The sequence below is a fragment of the Nelusetta ayraudi genome, unplaced genomic scaffold (assembly GCF_046127955.1).
Source record: "Nelusetta ayraudi isolate G7.1 ecotype Tasmania unplaced genomic scaffold, CSIRO-AGI_Nayr_v1 ptg000111l, whole genome shotgun sequence".
NCBI classification, from domain to species: domain Eukaryota; kingdom Metazoa; phylum Chordata; class Actinopteri; order Tetraodontiformes; family Monacanthidae; genus Nelusetta; species Nelusetta ayraudi.
In genome coordinates, this window is record NW_027466161.1 from 978,416 (window position 1) to 995,011 (window position 16,596).

Genomic DNA, 16,596 nt, shown 5'->3' on the forward strand with positions numbered 1-16,596 from the left:
CTGTGTCTGAAATCAACTTTCACAGAAAAAAATCGAATTAGAATAAATTATTTGAAGAATTTATTTGCAGTTTTTTTTTTCTAGCAAGAGGGAGAAAGTCCAACAGCTGCAACTTCATTACATTTTCACTAAGCTTATTTTGTGTCTAGTCTACTGTGTGTCTGGTAAATTATACATCGATGTGTGAACGTGACTTAAAATTAAAAGATAAATTTACGCGAATTAAAACGGCGAAAAAATGTTTAAATATCAACATCACTCAGCACAAAAAAAAGATAAAGAAAGTCTATTCGAAGCGTGATGACAAGAGTTCAGGCGGACTATGTTTCCCTCTAGCGGTCAATACATCAAAATGCACGTTTTAAACCACTCCCACTACCCGACCAGTAGCAGCAAATATGATGAAAAATGACACTGATTGGTTTGAGATTTTGCTTTATTGAATGCAGTTTAATTTTTTGCTATTTCCACCTGAAATGACTGCACTACATAAGAACATATTTCATGTGCATAAACTATGAGACGGCTGGTAGAAAAAAAATCCCTAAATATATGGAGGCTCTTTTGTCTGATAAGGCACATTGGAAAAAGTGGTTTTAATCATTTTCACTAATTCATTAGCAAAGATTGCTCGCAAAACATTCAAAATCAATGTATATTATGATATAATAATTAAAATATTTTGGGAGTTTGTTCTATGGCGGTGATTTGTGTCCAGTCCAAAGCTGCAATCAACCAAACTGACCAGAAGGCAAACGGCTCAGCGTCCACTGATCCAACCATCACCTGCTGAACAAATGAACCCAAGCAAAAAAAAACAACAGAGAAACAGTGCTAATGTTCATTTTTGAGCCGCAACAGTCCACGAGCAACACTGGATTGTTTTTAAACGGAAAATATTTCACATTGTTTCTGTTTATGCAACATATTTCATGTTCTTTTTTTTTTCTTTTTTTTAAATGAACTTTTATAGGGGGGAAAAAAACACTCCTCTGCGGTTACATTTCCTGTGCGCTTACAGTACAGCGAGTACAAGTATCACGAGTGTATAAACGGCTGTTGGACGTGTTCACATTGAAGACGAGAGGGGGCGCCAGAGTTTCCGTGCAGAGCGTCTAGTTGGAGATGAGTTTGTCAGACGGCAGCAGCGGGTTGACGCCGATCTTTGTCGCACAGTCGTTCTGCAGAGACACAACCACACACACGTGACACTTGCTCAGAATGAAGAGACGGAATTGAACCGGCGACCCTCTCGCTGTGAGGCGACGGTGTTCAACGCCACCACCAGGGTGTCGTTACGTAACGTCGTTACGTACCAAAGTTGCATCATTATTAATATCAGATGACTGTATTTCCAAGAACTGAAACTGAAACATGCAGTAATAAAATAAAAAATAAAAAAATCTTGTAGCATCAACTGAACTACAGAATGAATCGCAATTAAACCCAAAAATCCCAACGTTTTTTAAGTTTTCACCAATATAAAATTAACCATAATTCAAGGCAAATATTACACACTGGAACTTCACTTGGAAAAATGTCAACTGAAACACAACGTGGATGACTTCTGCGAGGTGTGACATCACTTCCTGTGCCTACCATGTAGTTGACCACGTTGATGTGGTAGGGGATCCCGCCCAGCTCCTCACACCTCTTAATGTTGCTCCTCTCTGGGTCTCCAGCAGCCAGCACAGGGTGGTCGTGGTCGGCCTGCAGGGGCACGGTGCGTTAACAACCAACAGGTGTCGACGACAAACAGACAAATGAACACACACACGCGCACACACACACACACACACACACACAAACGCATTGTGAATGATGCAGGATCCACTCACAGGCTCCATGCCTCTCTGGATGGACAGCAGGTCGGACATCCTGTCGTTGAAGCCGGCGGCGAAGCTATTAGGGTTGATGGCCACGAAACACTGACCCTGAGAGCAACAACACAACACAACTCAACACAACAGGACACAGCACTGACTGCGACCCTTCCTGATGCTTCAGCTCACCAACTGGCCACCAGCTGACCGTGTCCCAGTCAACCATTGGTCCATTCAGAAGCAGCGTCTCTCACCATGTGACCTCATTGTCTTTTTTTAATCATCACATCATTATCATTATTATTATTATTATTATTATTATTATCATTATTATTATTATTATTATTATCATCGGATTTTTCTTTCCACAAGTGCACTTTGACTAAAACCTTTGGCTTTACCTTGTCAGTGAATATTAACCTTGGGTTCCGTCTCAGTGGAACTGATCACAAAACCTGTTTGCTTGATTTACTGTCCCAGAGTGAAATCCTTTATGTTGCGCTGGTTAAGTGCATGAGTACACAGGACTGTAGTTCACGTCTGTGTACAAATTCAGCACCGTGTGACATAACAAGAAAAAATAGCCACTAATACTGAGCCACTGAATTTGTGTCCTAAAATATTTAAATAGAAACAAGCGGAGTGAACTAACAGAGACAAAATATCTTCTTCTTTTTTAACTTGCTGGCGCTGTGAGTAACGCTTTCTTCGCTAGTTTTGGGGATCAAGAATAAAAAAAGGTTCTGTTTTATTCAAAACTAGTGTTTCCACTCTTCCCCAGACGACTGTCGGCCAGACATCCTGCTGGAGGAACCTGGAAGCAGCAACACGCACCAGGTTGGCCATCCGGTCGGTGACCTTCCAGGTGCGGATTTTATTGCTGTACTGAGCTCCGGCCAGGATGCCGCAGAAGACCTCCACCATCATGCCCAGGCCGTAGCCTTTGTAGCCCCCTGCAGGCAGGAAGTACAAGAAAACACATGAGACAATGATGCTTTGGGAGATTTCTACGGTGGCTGTGAGGGCTCACACACAAACGCAACCTCCAGCTGCAACACAGAGAAACAACAAAGAAAAAAACACAAGGCCACAACACAACCACAAACCACAACACAAGTGAAAGTCGCAACACGAGTGAAAGGTGATGAGACATGCCGCATTACGCCACCAGGTGGCGCTTCAGATTGACAAACGGCCTCCATGTCTGATACTGTATGATAGAATAGTGATGCACCTATCCCACTTTTTACAGAACCAGTAGAGTTTGAGTACTTCAGTACTCACTGATACTGAATACCGAGAATTTGTGGTATCGACCCGTATTTTATGAGTATGAGTAGAGTACTCAACCCTGCACCTCCTGCACCTCCTGCAGCTGCTTCTCACCTGTTGCCTCGCTGCCCCCGATGGGCACCAGCCCTCCTCCGCTCAGGACCTTCTTGGGGTCAGAGGTCAGCTGGCCCTGTCCGTCGCAGCCCCAGCCCTCAGGAATGGAGTCGCCCCGCCGCTCATGGAGCTCCACCTGCACACAGCAAAGGAGACTTCTGCTGAGGGCTTGAAATTTCAATGCATTGAATCTCCTTTTCTTCAAAGTGACATTTCACAAAATTCCTGCACGTGCGTATTTTCTTTTGAACTTGGAACATTTCTATCAAGGAAACTGATTCAGCCTCGATGCTCCAATTCCAGTGTGAAAATGGTCCCATCAGCTCCGGGACAAACAAGATTCAGAGAGTCACTGTCCAATCCAGATGATTCATCCATTGGTTCTTATTTGCGGGCAGCCGTTAAAAATGAACAGTAATTTATCACCGACCAATTATTAAAAAGGCTAAAAAACACTTTAATTTAGACGCAATCAAAATTAGACTGAATCCTCCATCGTTACATAGAGTTCAAAGTTCATCACTTGGGGACATTTTTGAAGATGCTTGTGTTTAAAAACTTCCCAGTTGCACTTTGATTTTTCCTTTTTATTAAATCAGTACAAACAAACAAAACGTTACTTTATATAGAATCATTAATATCATGAAGCATTCATCGCACACTTAATATCTCCTCTGGCAAAACACTTTTTTCTCGAGATAATCTTGGTGCTGTCTGCTGCTACTGTTGCTGCTGCTGCCACCTTGTGGCAATCGAGTGCAGCATCACTGACTCGCTGGTTTGAAAAGCTGTGAAATACTCTGCAGCCAGGCAGAGGTGAAACAATCATTTATGAACCGAGGGTGGCGGCGTCCCACCAGAGCCTTGAAGTCAGTCCGGTTAATAAACCCTGTGTTAAAGATTGACCCGCTGCTGACGTGGAGAGAAGCTCTGTGGCAAGTTGAGTGTCAACATGGAGCAGACTGACTGAGATTGAAGCTGATGGCATCAAATGACAAAGACACAATCAGACATCAACCAAAGGACAGCAACCCAGAGGGACACACACACACACACACACACACACACACACACACACACACACACACACACACACACACACACACACACACACACACACACACACACACGTCGGAATAAAATAAATATTAAATCTGTTTTTTGCCTTTGTCACAAATCTAAAATGTAATTTAAAAAAAAATGTATATAGTATATATAGTAAATAGTTCCAGCGACAAAAAAACAAAAGTGTGAAGTCTCTGTGACCTTCTGTAGTTTGACCCCGTGACCCCTTGTGCCAGACAGCAGTGTTGTGTGTGGAGATTAGAGCTCCCGCAGTGTCAACACACGTCAGCCGTGTGCGCTGGAGTTTGACCTCCGCCGGTCTTGTTTGTTGGCGCCACCATCAGTCTGATGGAAGTGGTTCTGCTGCGGGTCCCACACCACTTCTTTGGTTTACAGTAGCAACAAGTCAGCTGTCAGCTGTGTGCAGGTGAGCAGGAACGACCTCCAGACCTGCTCTGCTCTGTGTTACATCATGCAGAGACCACCTTGTTCCACCATGAGGCATCAACAGTGCAGGGACGCAGGTGGTAAACCAGTGGTCCACCGGTGGTCTACCAGTGGTCTACCAGTGGTCCACTAGTGGTCTACCAGTGGTCTACCAGTGGTCTACCTACTCACCTGCTGCTGCCTGATCCTGTTGTCTGTCTAAACTCTCCCTGTTTCTACTGTGGATCAGCACAAGGTCAGAGAGAGAGAGAGAGTGTGTGTGCGTGTGTGTGTGTGTGTACTTTTATGGGCTTGTGCATCTGTGTATCCTTACGTCCCCTAAATGGACATTAAAATTCTTTGTCCCCAATCTCCAAAAGGTCAAAAAGAATTTTGCTCAAAGTTGATGGAAACCAAAATCTGAAGTGATTTTCATCGTCTAGATTTTTTTGTGATGATTCCACACTTTCTTTCATTTCTCTAAAGCATTCAGAAAGCCCTGTCCCCTAAAGAACGGTACCAAGTAGTGCGCCCTCAAAGTGGACATAAGACAGTATGTGTGTGTGTGGGTGTGTGTGTGTATGTGTGTCCTCACCTTCCCCAGCGCCACCGCCGACGTGGCCATGTCCAGCACGAAGCTGTCGCCGCCGCTGGCCGGCGCCGCCACACTGATGGGGTTGGTTCCCAGCGTGCACTGCACACACACCGCAGCCAGATGGCGTCACAAACACGGCGTTAACAGTCCATTCTGGTTACTGGACATTTACTGATTTATTTTACCTCTTTTCCCCGGGTGGGCACCACCAGCGGTGAGGTGTTGGTGAAGGACATCCCCTGAGGAGGGCGATAGTGAGACTGAGAGGCTGTGGCGGTGTTGTGTTCAAAGGCAGTAGGAGAAGAAATAAACCGTCACTCACAATCATGTCCTCCTTCAGGGCCTGCATGGAGTAGTAGCCAGCAATGCCATAGTGGTTGGAACCTGAGGTGGGTGAGTGGTTGGTTAGTTAGTAACACTGGCGTTTATTATCTGACAGTCAATTCCGGAAAAATAATAATAATAATAATCACGCTGGCTGTTTGTGAAATACATTCAAGCTGTTTGAAGAGAAACAAGTCCAGTTGCAGGTTTTCGGTTTCTAGCCAGTTGTCTGTCCAGCAGTGGTCAACTGACTCATACTAACTCACTCAGTTTCTCTTTTCTTTATTATTATTACTATCATTGTTAATTATGCAATGCCGTTCAAATGTCCGCTTTCATTTGTGTCACACTGTTGTATTTGGTTGCCAGTTGTGCTCTTCGACCCTCTCTTCTGTCATGCTTTCACTTCCTGTTGTGGCTAATAAAACCAGTCAACAGGTTGTTCCTGAACCCACCATCTGGTCACGAGCTGTACTACTTTTGAGAATGAATCTGTCAGCCATCATACAGACATTCAGAGGCATTTCTGCTGGTCATCATGGCTGGGCAGGACAAAAGGAAAAACACACACATAAAAAAAAAAAACATAAAATAGACCAACAGATAGAATCTGACAACTTGTTCTGTGGAGCCTCGTGTGGCAGCAGCTGGCCGAACACTGATAGGAAACTGGATTCTGTGTCCGACTGAACAGGAAGTGTTTGAGGTCACACCTGATCTCAGCTGCATCACCTCCGACAAGTGGAGCTCAGCGGGACCATCATCAACATTTCCTCCTCATCATGAAGTCGCCACCAAAAGCCAGTCCAATATATTCTATCATGTCTAGTCAATAAATGAGTGAGAAGCCTGAACTGAATTGTGTCTCCTGAGAACTAAATGCCCACCAAGAAACTGCCCGAGAAGCCACGACCCAATCAAAACAGCTCTGCGACCCACCAGTTGAGAAATGCTACCTTAAACATTACTTTTCACATGGTATCTGTGAAGCCAACAGTGAGACTGAGTCTGCTGAGGACCAGGAGGACCAGGAGGTCCAGGAGGACCAGGAGGACCAGGACCCACCGTGCGCCACCACCCAGCCGATGCCGACCTCCTTGGCCTTCTGGATGGCCAGCTTCATGCAGAAGTTGCCCACCACGGGGCCCAGCAGGTTCCTCCCGTCCACCAGGGCCGTGGCAGCGCTCTCCTTCTCCACCACCGGCTCGCCGTCCTTGGCGCAGATCCCCGTCTTGATGTCCTTCACGTACATGTCTGCCGGGGCCAGCGGAGGGCGTAGAGGAGAGACAGCAGGTCACCACGGGTCATCAGCCAACAGCAGAAAACCACAACGTGAGAGAGGACATCAGAAGATCATCAGTGGGTTCCACCAGAGAAGAAAGGAGAGGCTGCTGGATGATAAACGAGTCTCCATGCAACGTTTGTTCCCGTCAGGACATTTTACAGCCTTGAGTTGTGGAAATGCATTTCCTCACTGAAGGTCCAGTGGGAGCATTAGGCCTGATGGATCATCATGATTGTGATAATGGAAGGGAAAAGCTTAACATACTGGCAGTGCAATAAAAGTCATTTGGGTTTCCTACCCATGTATATACACACATAATATATATATATACAGTATATATATATAGAAAGAGAGGGAGAGTGAGAGAGAGAGAGAGAGAGAGAGACAAGACAGAGACCCACCCATCCTGTTGAGTCCGTGGCTGTAGTGCCCCCGGTGGTCGCCCTCCACCAGCACCTCGGCCAGGCTGCGGGCGTGATGCGGCTTGGTGCCCACAGCCACCATGCAGCGCTCGATGAAGCCCTGCACCTCCACCTTGCTGATCAGACACCTGGACCAGGAGCAGGAGAGAGTTGGGTCAGCGACAGCCAGAGTCACACACACACACACACACACACACACACACACACACACACACACACACACACACACACACACACACACACACACACACACACACACACACACACACACACACACACACACAGTCAAACCTGGTTCTGCCAGACCCCAGTGTGAGGAGGATGGAGGTGCAACACATTTTGTGTTGTCACTGGTCAGTCAACCGGTCAGTCAACCGGTCACATGACCCCGTACGTCACATCCACTGACGTGTCAATGTGAACAGAGTGTTCCCATTAGACTTTAGCAATGTTCCTCTATATGGATCCGTGCGAAAACCTCCTCTAACCCGAGCATCAAAACCATAGAGCCACATTGTAGAGGTTTTTCCAAGTGGAGCTGCTTCCACCACCAGTTTTTATGGCCATGTTTAGGTTTGTGCAATTCCAGGGGTCATGGAAACGCAGCTGGTGTCTAAAGGTTGGAGGTGCTGCAGTCTCAACTCTACTGCAAATATGTTGCGTCATTGCACCATCGTATTTTACTCCTCTTCTATGCTATTGGAAATGGACAGTTGTCGGTCTACAGAAAAGTCTTCAGTCCATTCTTTCCTGAAGAAGTTTGGACACGTGGATTGATCTGCAAAATGGATCAAGTTCCCACAAAAGAAAAAAGGGAAGAGAGTGAAAGAGAAATTCCAATGGGAAAAACAGGCAGGAAAGAAGCTGAGGGTTTCAGTGGCGAAGCAGCTTGAACACTGCTGAGCTCCAGCACACATTATCTCACTGGTTCTGTCACCATCCTGGTGTCACCGTCACATTTAGGTGGAACCCAGCACAAGGAAATAATACACTGGGAACGCTGGGAATGAAACCATCACAGATGCACAACTTTAAAGTGAGACTTTAAGAGTTTAAGAGAAACAAATTCCTTTGGCTTTGCAACATTTGGCCGAAAACCAACAAAGATAATATTAGTAATAATAATAACAAGAAGGAGAAGCTCATATTTCCTTGATCAGCAAATGAATGAAGTTCCATAAGCACTGTGTGAAACCATCAGGCACCAAAAGACAGAAAATACTGTTTCTTTGCATTGTTGTGTGTTCTGTTCTCTCCAGCCCTCGGCCCCATTGACCCGCATCAAACCAGCTTGTCACTGCTGGAATGCAACTTAATGGACTCCAGATACCACACTATGGGGAGGGGGCCGGCCCTGCCTGCTGATTGGCTGTCTGAACTCCCAAAAGCTGCACATGAGGAGATTCTGTGTGGAACAGCAACCGTGCAACCAATCCTTCACTCCCTCTCTTCAACAGTCGTGACCTGAAGCTACGAGTGCGACCTGGTCAGGTGGGCGGGGCTCTGATTGGCTCACATATGTTGAGGATGGGCGGGGCCAACTGGGTGACTCGGCTGCAGGAACTGGAACGCCGTGTACACGATGTTCCTGCAGCTGATTCTCATTAAGCCCCCCCCCCCCCGTATCCCCCACCACCCTAGTTTGTAGCAGTTTCAGTGCTGCAATCAGAACTGGAACCTTCAGTGAACGCAGCTTCAGCACAGCAGGACTTTGTTTCTCCTGATGTAAACCATCACACACACACACACACACACACACACACACACACACACACACACACACACACACACACACACACACACACACACACACACACACATCTGCAGACTCTGTACCGGTGGGGGTTCAAACACAGGGTAGCGGCCCAAATGAAATCCAGACGTTTGGGAGGCTCCACTTCAAACTTATGCAACAACTTATGTAAGATGGGGGGGCGGGGGGGAAGAGAGAGAGAGAGAGAGAGAGAGAGAGAGAGAGAGAGAGAGAGAGAGAGAGAGAGAGAGAGAATCAATTGTGAAATGTCTTGGATTGGGGCGAAGGAAGAAGAAAAATACTTGTTTGTTTAGGAGCTGCGTTTTTGTTGTTCCGCTGGGCCTACAGATGGAAGTGTGTGTGTGTGTGTGTGTGTGTGTGTGTGTGTGTGTTGGGGGGGGGGGGGCCTCCAGGCAGTTTGAGCTGAAATAAAGATGTTTTCTGCAAACATCATGATGGCCTGAGGTTCCTCTGAAGAACCAAAGTCTAATTGGTTGGAACGGATGAATGGAATTCTACAGTGCGCTGCATCTCTGAAGAACTTCTCCAGAAATCCATCAAGCTTATGAAAGAAGAAAAAGTGAGAAATTGCCTCTTAAAAACCTTTTCCTGACACAAAACAATCAACAAAGTCGTCTTGAATCTGCAACTGGAATATCTGCAAACACTAAAACAATAATAATATATATATATTTTTTTTTAAATGAAAAAAAAAAATAACGGAAAATACAGCAGGACAGATGTTGGTGGTCCATGCGGATTCCTCCGGGCCTTGAAGTGGGCTGTGGCTGCTGCTGGTCATGTGACGGTGGCTGCTAGTGAAGGAAATATTGCAAGAGTTGACGAGCAGCGAGTCACTTATCTGTCGCGCGCACACTTAGAATGAAAACGTTTAAAAAAATTGAAAAAAAAAAAAAAAAGACGAAGAAGAAGAAGAAGAAGAAGAAGAAGAAGCGGAGCAGCTTTTTATCGGCCTCGGCAGACCGGAAGCGGCTGCCTACAGCTGCAGCAGCACAAACTCACAGTGAAACACTGTCGGAGTTCCAGTGAATCTTCTCTGAAACACCAACCACTGCAACACTTTGACTCTCAGTCCAGCTGCCACACACACACACACACACACGCACGCACGCACGCACACACGCACGCGCGCGGAACAGCTCGGCCTCTTACCTGGTCATTGTGACTTGCTGAGTCGGAGCCTTGTGGTTGTGTGCCTGTCCGTGTGAGGTGTTGTTTGTGTGTGTGTGTGTGTGTGTATGTGCGGTGCTGCTGGGAGCAGCGACCTGCTCTTCAAGTCAGACCACGTCAGGACACGCCCAGTGGAAGAGGGGGAGCGGAGGGGGGGCGGCTCCCTCAGGTGTCTGCTGCGCTCGCCTCTCTCCGCTTGTGTTGGTTGTGGGCGTGTCTAAGGCCAAGGAGGTCCGTGTGTGTGTGTGTGTGTGTGTGTGTGTGTGTGTGTGTGTGTGTGTGTGTGACCCGGCGGCTGATGAACCGGGGCGAAAGTAAAGTACACACCACCGCCCCCTGCTCTTAGATCATCACGGTAAACACAGATGATCCACATACAGGTAAACACGTGATGGTCTACATACTGTACATGTGATTGTCTACATACATGTCAAGGTCTACATACATTAATGTCCAGTGGAGAAAGTCTCTCACCGAGCCGCTAGTTCAGGAACTACAGTGATCAGATGTCCCGGATGTACTTGAAAGTCTCATCAGCGTCAACAATGCTGCATCTTATGTGATGACGTAACGAAAGATTCACTGGATAGATAGATAGATAGATAGATAGATAGATAGATAGATAGATAGATAGCTCTAACAAAACTAACAATGACTGGAGTTGTGTAACAGTGGTTGCAACAGATGTTGCAGTGAAACGGACCAGCTGCTCCCTCTAGTGGTGACTCGGTCCTGCTTCCAACTCACAGCCTCGACTTGAACGAGACTTAAGCACAAAAACATTGGGTTGTTTTTTTTTGTTGATTTTGAAAAAGTGAAAAGAAAAAATCTTTTGTATTTTTTTGAAGTTTTATTTTCTACTCATGTGGTTTCTTTGAGAGTTTCCACCCAACGAAACTGCTGGAGGTCACCAGGTCACCACCAGGGGTCAGTGGAGCGCTGCGACTGGCGGCTATACCACAGCAGCAGCAGCAGCAGTCTCTCTCTCTCTCTCTCTCTCTCTCTCTCTCTCTCTCTCTCTCTCTCTCTCTCTCTCTCTCTCTCTCTCTCTCTCTGCAGGATGATCAGTGAAGGCTCTCCTGCTCTGACCTCTTCACCTCCTCCAAAAACTGTTTCAATTGTAAAAAATTAAACCAAAGTTCAGCTTCTTCCGCTGTCAGCTGAAAAGAGAAAACACTGTTTCCTGAAACAAAGTGTGCAAACACGTAAAGCAGAGGAAGAACATTTGTGACCTCCACCACCACCTCCTCCACCACGGGTGGCACAAAGGTGGAGCTGTTACTGCTGTTACTGCTATTACTGCTGCTGCTGCTGCTGCTGCTGCTCTTCCTCCTCCACCACCTCCTCTTCCCCCTCCCCCTCCTCCTCCTCAGCAGCAGCAGCAGCAGGGGCGGCGCCTCCAGGCTGTAATTTGGCCCCTCAGCTCAGACATCTGCAAACATTTCCCTCCGACCGCGGCGGTGGTGGGGAAAAATAGAAAGCTGGGAGATGCAGGCTGTGATTTGACTGCATATAAATACATGTTAAAGAAAAGAGGGGGGGGGCTGGTTGCACGGCAGTCTGAGCAGCTAGGAGGTCTGGAGGCTCTGGGACCTGCATGTCATTACAGACAGGGGGCGCCGGAAGCAGGTGGGCAGTGGAGGAGGACGTTCAGTCCACTTCCTGTTCACCTCCAGCACCTCTGAATCCCGACGGAGACGGAGCAGAACCACACCCTGCTGACCCGGCTGCCTTGCTCAACTGCACCGCAGAGTCGTGCCAACGCCTCAGTCACCAAGTTCCCTCCAGCACCAGAGGCACCCAAGACACCATGTTTCTCTATATACTGCTGCTGCTTATAAATATTGATTTAAAACAAAGCAGAGAGGCAGCAGCTGCAGCTGTGAGTTGATTGTGGAGCAGCTGCCGCTTCAGAATGAGCCCAAACTCCACTGACGGTACTTGAGGTTTATTTATCTCACTATTAACAAGTCGGCCACCAGGGGAGGAAGTTACAACACCACGAAATACAGAATGACAACAACAATAGTGACATTAAGGTGAATAAATGACAGAGATTAGATACAGGAGGGGCTTGTGGGGGACAAGGGGGGGGGGTGAGTGTTTCTGATTGGTCGGTTGGCTCCTCCATCAGACCTCACCTCCCTGTTCTGCAGCATAAATACAACAATAAATAAGAAGAGAAAGTGCCTCCAGCCTGCTTCAGATCTCAGGTCCATGCTGGTTCCCTGCGGTCCACTCACTTCCCAACAACCACCTGCTGATACTGACAGAACCACGGCGGCACTCGCTCACACTGTCTTATAGGGTAAACACAAATACAACACTGTACTCAAGAAAGCAATACACAAATATTCTCAAAGTGTGACAACGATTCATTTGCGTTTATCGACTGGATGTTACATTCCAGTGTCGACAGTTTGGGTGTCATCAAACTAATGAAGGCCTAATCTTCCTTTATAATCTTCTATAAAACTCTATATAGTTATGATTAGTTTCACAACACTGGACTTTACCATCATGTAAAAAAAAAAAAAAGGAGAAGAAATGAAAGAGGGGGACGTCTTGGCGTGGCTGGGTCGTGGCTGGGTCGTGGCTGGGCTCTACCAGCTGAACAGCTTGAGGAAGTTGTGGAGGCCGTCCTCGCCCAGGAAGTCAAAGGAGCCCTTGGACGCCCCCAGGTGGACGAGCAGGAGGACGAGCAGCACGACGGCCAGCAGGGGGAGCAGCAGGTTCCAGCCGGCAGCCAGGATGTTGTACCACTTGGCCTTGTCAGAGCACTCCTGGGCCAGCTGCAGGTTGCCCTGGGTCTTCTGGTCCCGGGCCTGCACACACACACACACACACACACACACACACACACACACACACACACACACACATACACACACATTCAGGCCGTGGCTGAGAGTCCTTTTCACACAGAGCTTTCCTGCGTGGACTGTGTCTGCTCTTCAAATAGTTTCAAATTCATTCTCATGATTGGTTGACTTTAATCATTCAATCAATCACTTCATTGACACACAACCTCAGAAAAGGTTCACAAAATGCAAAAAAAAAAAAAAAGACAAAATGCTTTGTAATTAAAAGCCACACTGATGTCCGTGCCTAATGTTGTGTATACATATGTGCATACACAACATTAGTAATGTATATACATGCGTGTGTGTGTGTGTGTGTGTGTGTATATATATATATACTATATATGATATAATCTCATATACACACGCATGTCTGCACTCCACACACACAGTCAAGGCATCCCCTCAGGAATCACACCCACAACCTCCGGATGCTCAGCCACCAGTGCAGCAGCAGTGACTGGGCCTGTTGGGGGACAAAGCTGTCCAGCAGTCACACCTGAGTGTCAGATGTGACAACAGTCAAAGATCCACGGCAGGGGGTGAGGCTCACTCCGTCGCAGTTATTACAACACTGTTGCTACTCCTTGTTTTATGATGGATTCAACCGAAATGGTCTGTTTGAATTTTCTATTTATTTATTTATTTATTTATTTTTGGGGGTGTGGGGTTTGGGGGGGGTAATTTGTCTTGGCGTTGCGCCAATGTCCTCCTCCATGTCTCCACACTCTGTGCCCAATGCCAGCAGAGGGCGCTGGAGGCCAAACAAACAAACACAGCCACCTCCTGATGTTGGGTTGTGCTGCGCTAAAAACAGGTTGCTGGCATCATAATTCCACTGGGCTTCTCCCGTGTGTGTGTGTGTGTGTGTGTGTGTGTGTGTGTGTGTGTCCACATATTGCAGAGCAGACACACCCACCATGTCTCCCCTCAGCACTCTCTAATTTCCACAGAGCACTCGCCCATTTTGGAGGCTGCAATTTATGCTATTTCTCTCTCTCTCTCTCTCTCTCTCTCTCTCTCTCTCTCTCTCTCTCTCTCTCTTTCTCTCTCTCTCTCCCTTCTCTCTCCCTCAGTTCAAAGATGCAGCCAGTGTCTTTAATTTTAGTTGGTGGGACAGAACGCTGCGCCTGGCTATGTCAGGAAAAAAGAAATGAAAGAAATGTAGGCACACCTGTGATTGTGGTGATATTTTAAATATACCTCTTTTTTTTCGCACTCGGCCCACTTCCTCCCTCTCAACATCAACATTCAACTTCCTGTTAGAAGTCCTTTCTGTTTCCCCACAGCCTCAGAACTGAGGGACAACGTGTAAGTCTCTCCTATGTCCCATATGGTCTGTCACACACTACACTGGTCACATGATGCTTGTCTTCATGACATCATCCCACCTGTCTATCAGCCTGCATCTGTAACTCAGGTGTTATTACATTATTATTGTTAACTTGTTTCAGGTGTTTTTCCCCTCCTTGAATTCTGTTGCTTGCAACTAATCATGTGAGATGGAATTGTCTTGTTTTTTAAAACCAACATCTTTACTATCTTGACTCACCACACTTCTATTTTTTTTCTTTTTTTTCAAATCTTTTTTTAAACCTCATTTTAAACTTGTTGCTTTTTAAATCTTTTTTCAACCTCATATTGCACAATCACGTCGTCATCTGCCACACAACATTTCACTGCCATGTAACGTGACGAATAAAAATAAAATAAAAGTTTGTTTGAATATTTGAAAAGAAAATCTTGACCATTATTTCTTTTTTTTTACAGGATTCCACAGGACCTTGTTGGAATCGACAGTAAAACCTATTTTAATTAGCATTTGGACTCCATGTCCAAACAAGGCAATAATTGCGTCGCCTCATCCGCTCTCATGCAACTTGAACTCGACTTTGAGCTCAATGAAACCGGCCTCAGGTAAAAAACAAAAAACAGAATAGTGGCAACAACGTGACCTTGATCTCACCTTGATGGAGTAGAGCAGCGCCATGAAGCCCAGGCAGCAGAAGTTGACGTACAAGGTGTTGCACAGCGACCAGACCAGGTAGTCCCGGGGTGGGGGGCTCCTCCCAGCGCCGGCGGCGCCCATGTGGACCACGGTGGAGCCAGTGGGCTTCCGACCCGTCTTGCAGCTGGTGAGCGGAGTGCAGTCGGACGGGAAGTTGTACGAGTGGTTGTCCATCTTGGCCCGACACTCGCACCTCTTTAGCTTTAGCTTTAGCAGCAGTAGTAGCAGTAGCTCGTGCTTCCAGACGGCAGCTCAACACTCTGGGATTTGGGGAGTTGGCAAAGAAACAGTGAAGAAGAAGAAGAAGAAAGAGGAAAGTGCCCCCCCGAGGGTGAGGGAGGTTTATAAAGGGAGCTGGAGGAGGGAGGTGACTGGCCGAGGACACATGGCCACCAGCCTCTCATCCAGCAGTAGCAGCAGCAGCAGCTCTGTCATTATGTGGTCACTGCTCAGGGAGACTGAAATAGGAACAGAGGGACGGAGGGAGGAACGCTGGATGAGAAAGAAGAGGCAGGAATGAAAGAAAGAGGTAGATTTAAGGAGCCGCGCAGGGCGGCGGCCATGGCGGCGGGCGGCCCGTTGGGGGGACTTAAACCCTTTGAGGGCTTTAGGTGGAGTGCATCCACCACCACCACCACCACCACCACCACCACCTCCACCTCCACCTCCACCTCCACCTCTCCAAACCCGCCCGAGCCCTTTGCCAGAGAGAAAGCCTGTGATTATTCTACCGTAGTCAAATTCACACTGAAGTGAGTTTGCTTTGTACTGAATGAGCAAAATGGCAAAAGAATGGACAATGCTGCATGTGACACTGCAAATCAGTAGCCCCCTGGTGGCCATTGTGGCTCTGGAAAAATCACAATTGGCCGTTGGGTTTCGCGGTGCTTCAAGGAAAAAAGATAGAAACACGAACACTCACATAAAAATATGAAAGAGGTTCAAGTCCGATTAAAGGGACCAAACATATATTTTTTTATATTAAATGAGATTATTATTACATTATGATTATGAGGGGTTATTAAAGATTTCTTGAGATGGACACTTTGTTGCTGGCTGCTTTTCTTTTTTTCTCATGCATTGCTCTCCAATAAAACTACAGGAGTTGGATTTTGCCACTTTCCGCTCAGCTGCATTGTCAGAATTGTCACTCAGAGACTTGAAGTTCCCAGCTCAGTGTGACTGCAACTCAAACCCATGGATGAAAAGACATTCATTCACCCAATTTGTTTTTTTTTTATTGTGTTTTATTCAATTGATTTTTTTTTAATTGCAACCTCTGAATGACAGTTGAAGCAAGAAATCATCAATCTGGATAATTCTTTGTTTTTGATGTGAGAAATAAAAGAAAGTAGATTAAGATGAGAATCGATGAAAGTCAAACATTTCATTCTGTCGGTGTCGCGCAACTTCCCCAGTGGCTCGGTGTGTCGACATTTGCAACGTTCTCTCCTTGT

At 46.7% G+C, this 16,596-nt stretch overlaps 2 protein-coding genes across 3 annotated transcripts; both read right to left on the reverse strand.

The window, feature by feature from the left end:
* Positions 1-418: 418 nt before the first annotated feature.
* On the reverse strand, positions 419-10,397 carry LOC142903563 (putative oxidoreductase YjmC). Of its 2 annotated transcripts, XM_076049273.1 has the most exons (11): positions 10,253-10,397; positions 7,306-7,454; positions 6,685-6,873; positions 5,618-5,679; positions 5,481-5,534; positions 5,296-5,394; positions 3,210-3,345; positions 2,658-2,776; positions 1,839-1,934; positions 1,600-1,710; positions 419-1,181 (listed from the first exon to the last, which is right to left on the reverse strand). In XM_076049273.1, exons 1-11 carry the CDS (start codon positions 10,258-10,260, stop codon positions 1,116-1,118), a joined length of 1,089 nt encoding a protein of 362 aa, XP_075905388.1. In that variant the 5' UTR covers positions 10,261-10,397; the 3' UTR covers positions 419-1,115. The 2 variants fall into 2 exon arrangements, with proteins under 2 accessions (XP_075905388.1, XP_075905389.1); XM_076049274.1 differs by lacking the exons at positions 419-1,181; positions 1,600-1,710; positions 1,839-1,934 and adding an exon at positions 2,183-2,363 and having other exon boundaries at positions 2,595-2,776.
* Positions 10,398-12,740: 2,343 nt separating this feature from the next.
* LOC142903549 (interferon-induced transmembrane protein 5-like) lies at positions 12,741-15,783 on the reverse strand. The gene is made up of 2 exons (XM_076049243.1): positions 15,098-15,783; positions 12,741-13,095 (listed from the first exon to the last, which is right to left on the reverse strand). The coding sequence occupies exons 1-2, from the start codon at positions 15,311-15,313 to the stop codon at positions 12,874-12,876; spliced, it is 438 nt and encodes a 145-aa protein (XP_075905358.1). The 5' UTR covers positions 15,314-15,783; the 3' UTR covers positions 12,741-12,873.
* Between the last annotated feature and the right edge of the window lie 813 nt (positions 15,784-16,596).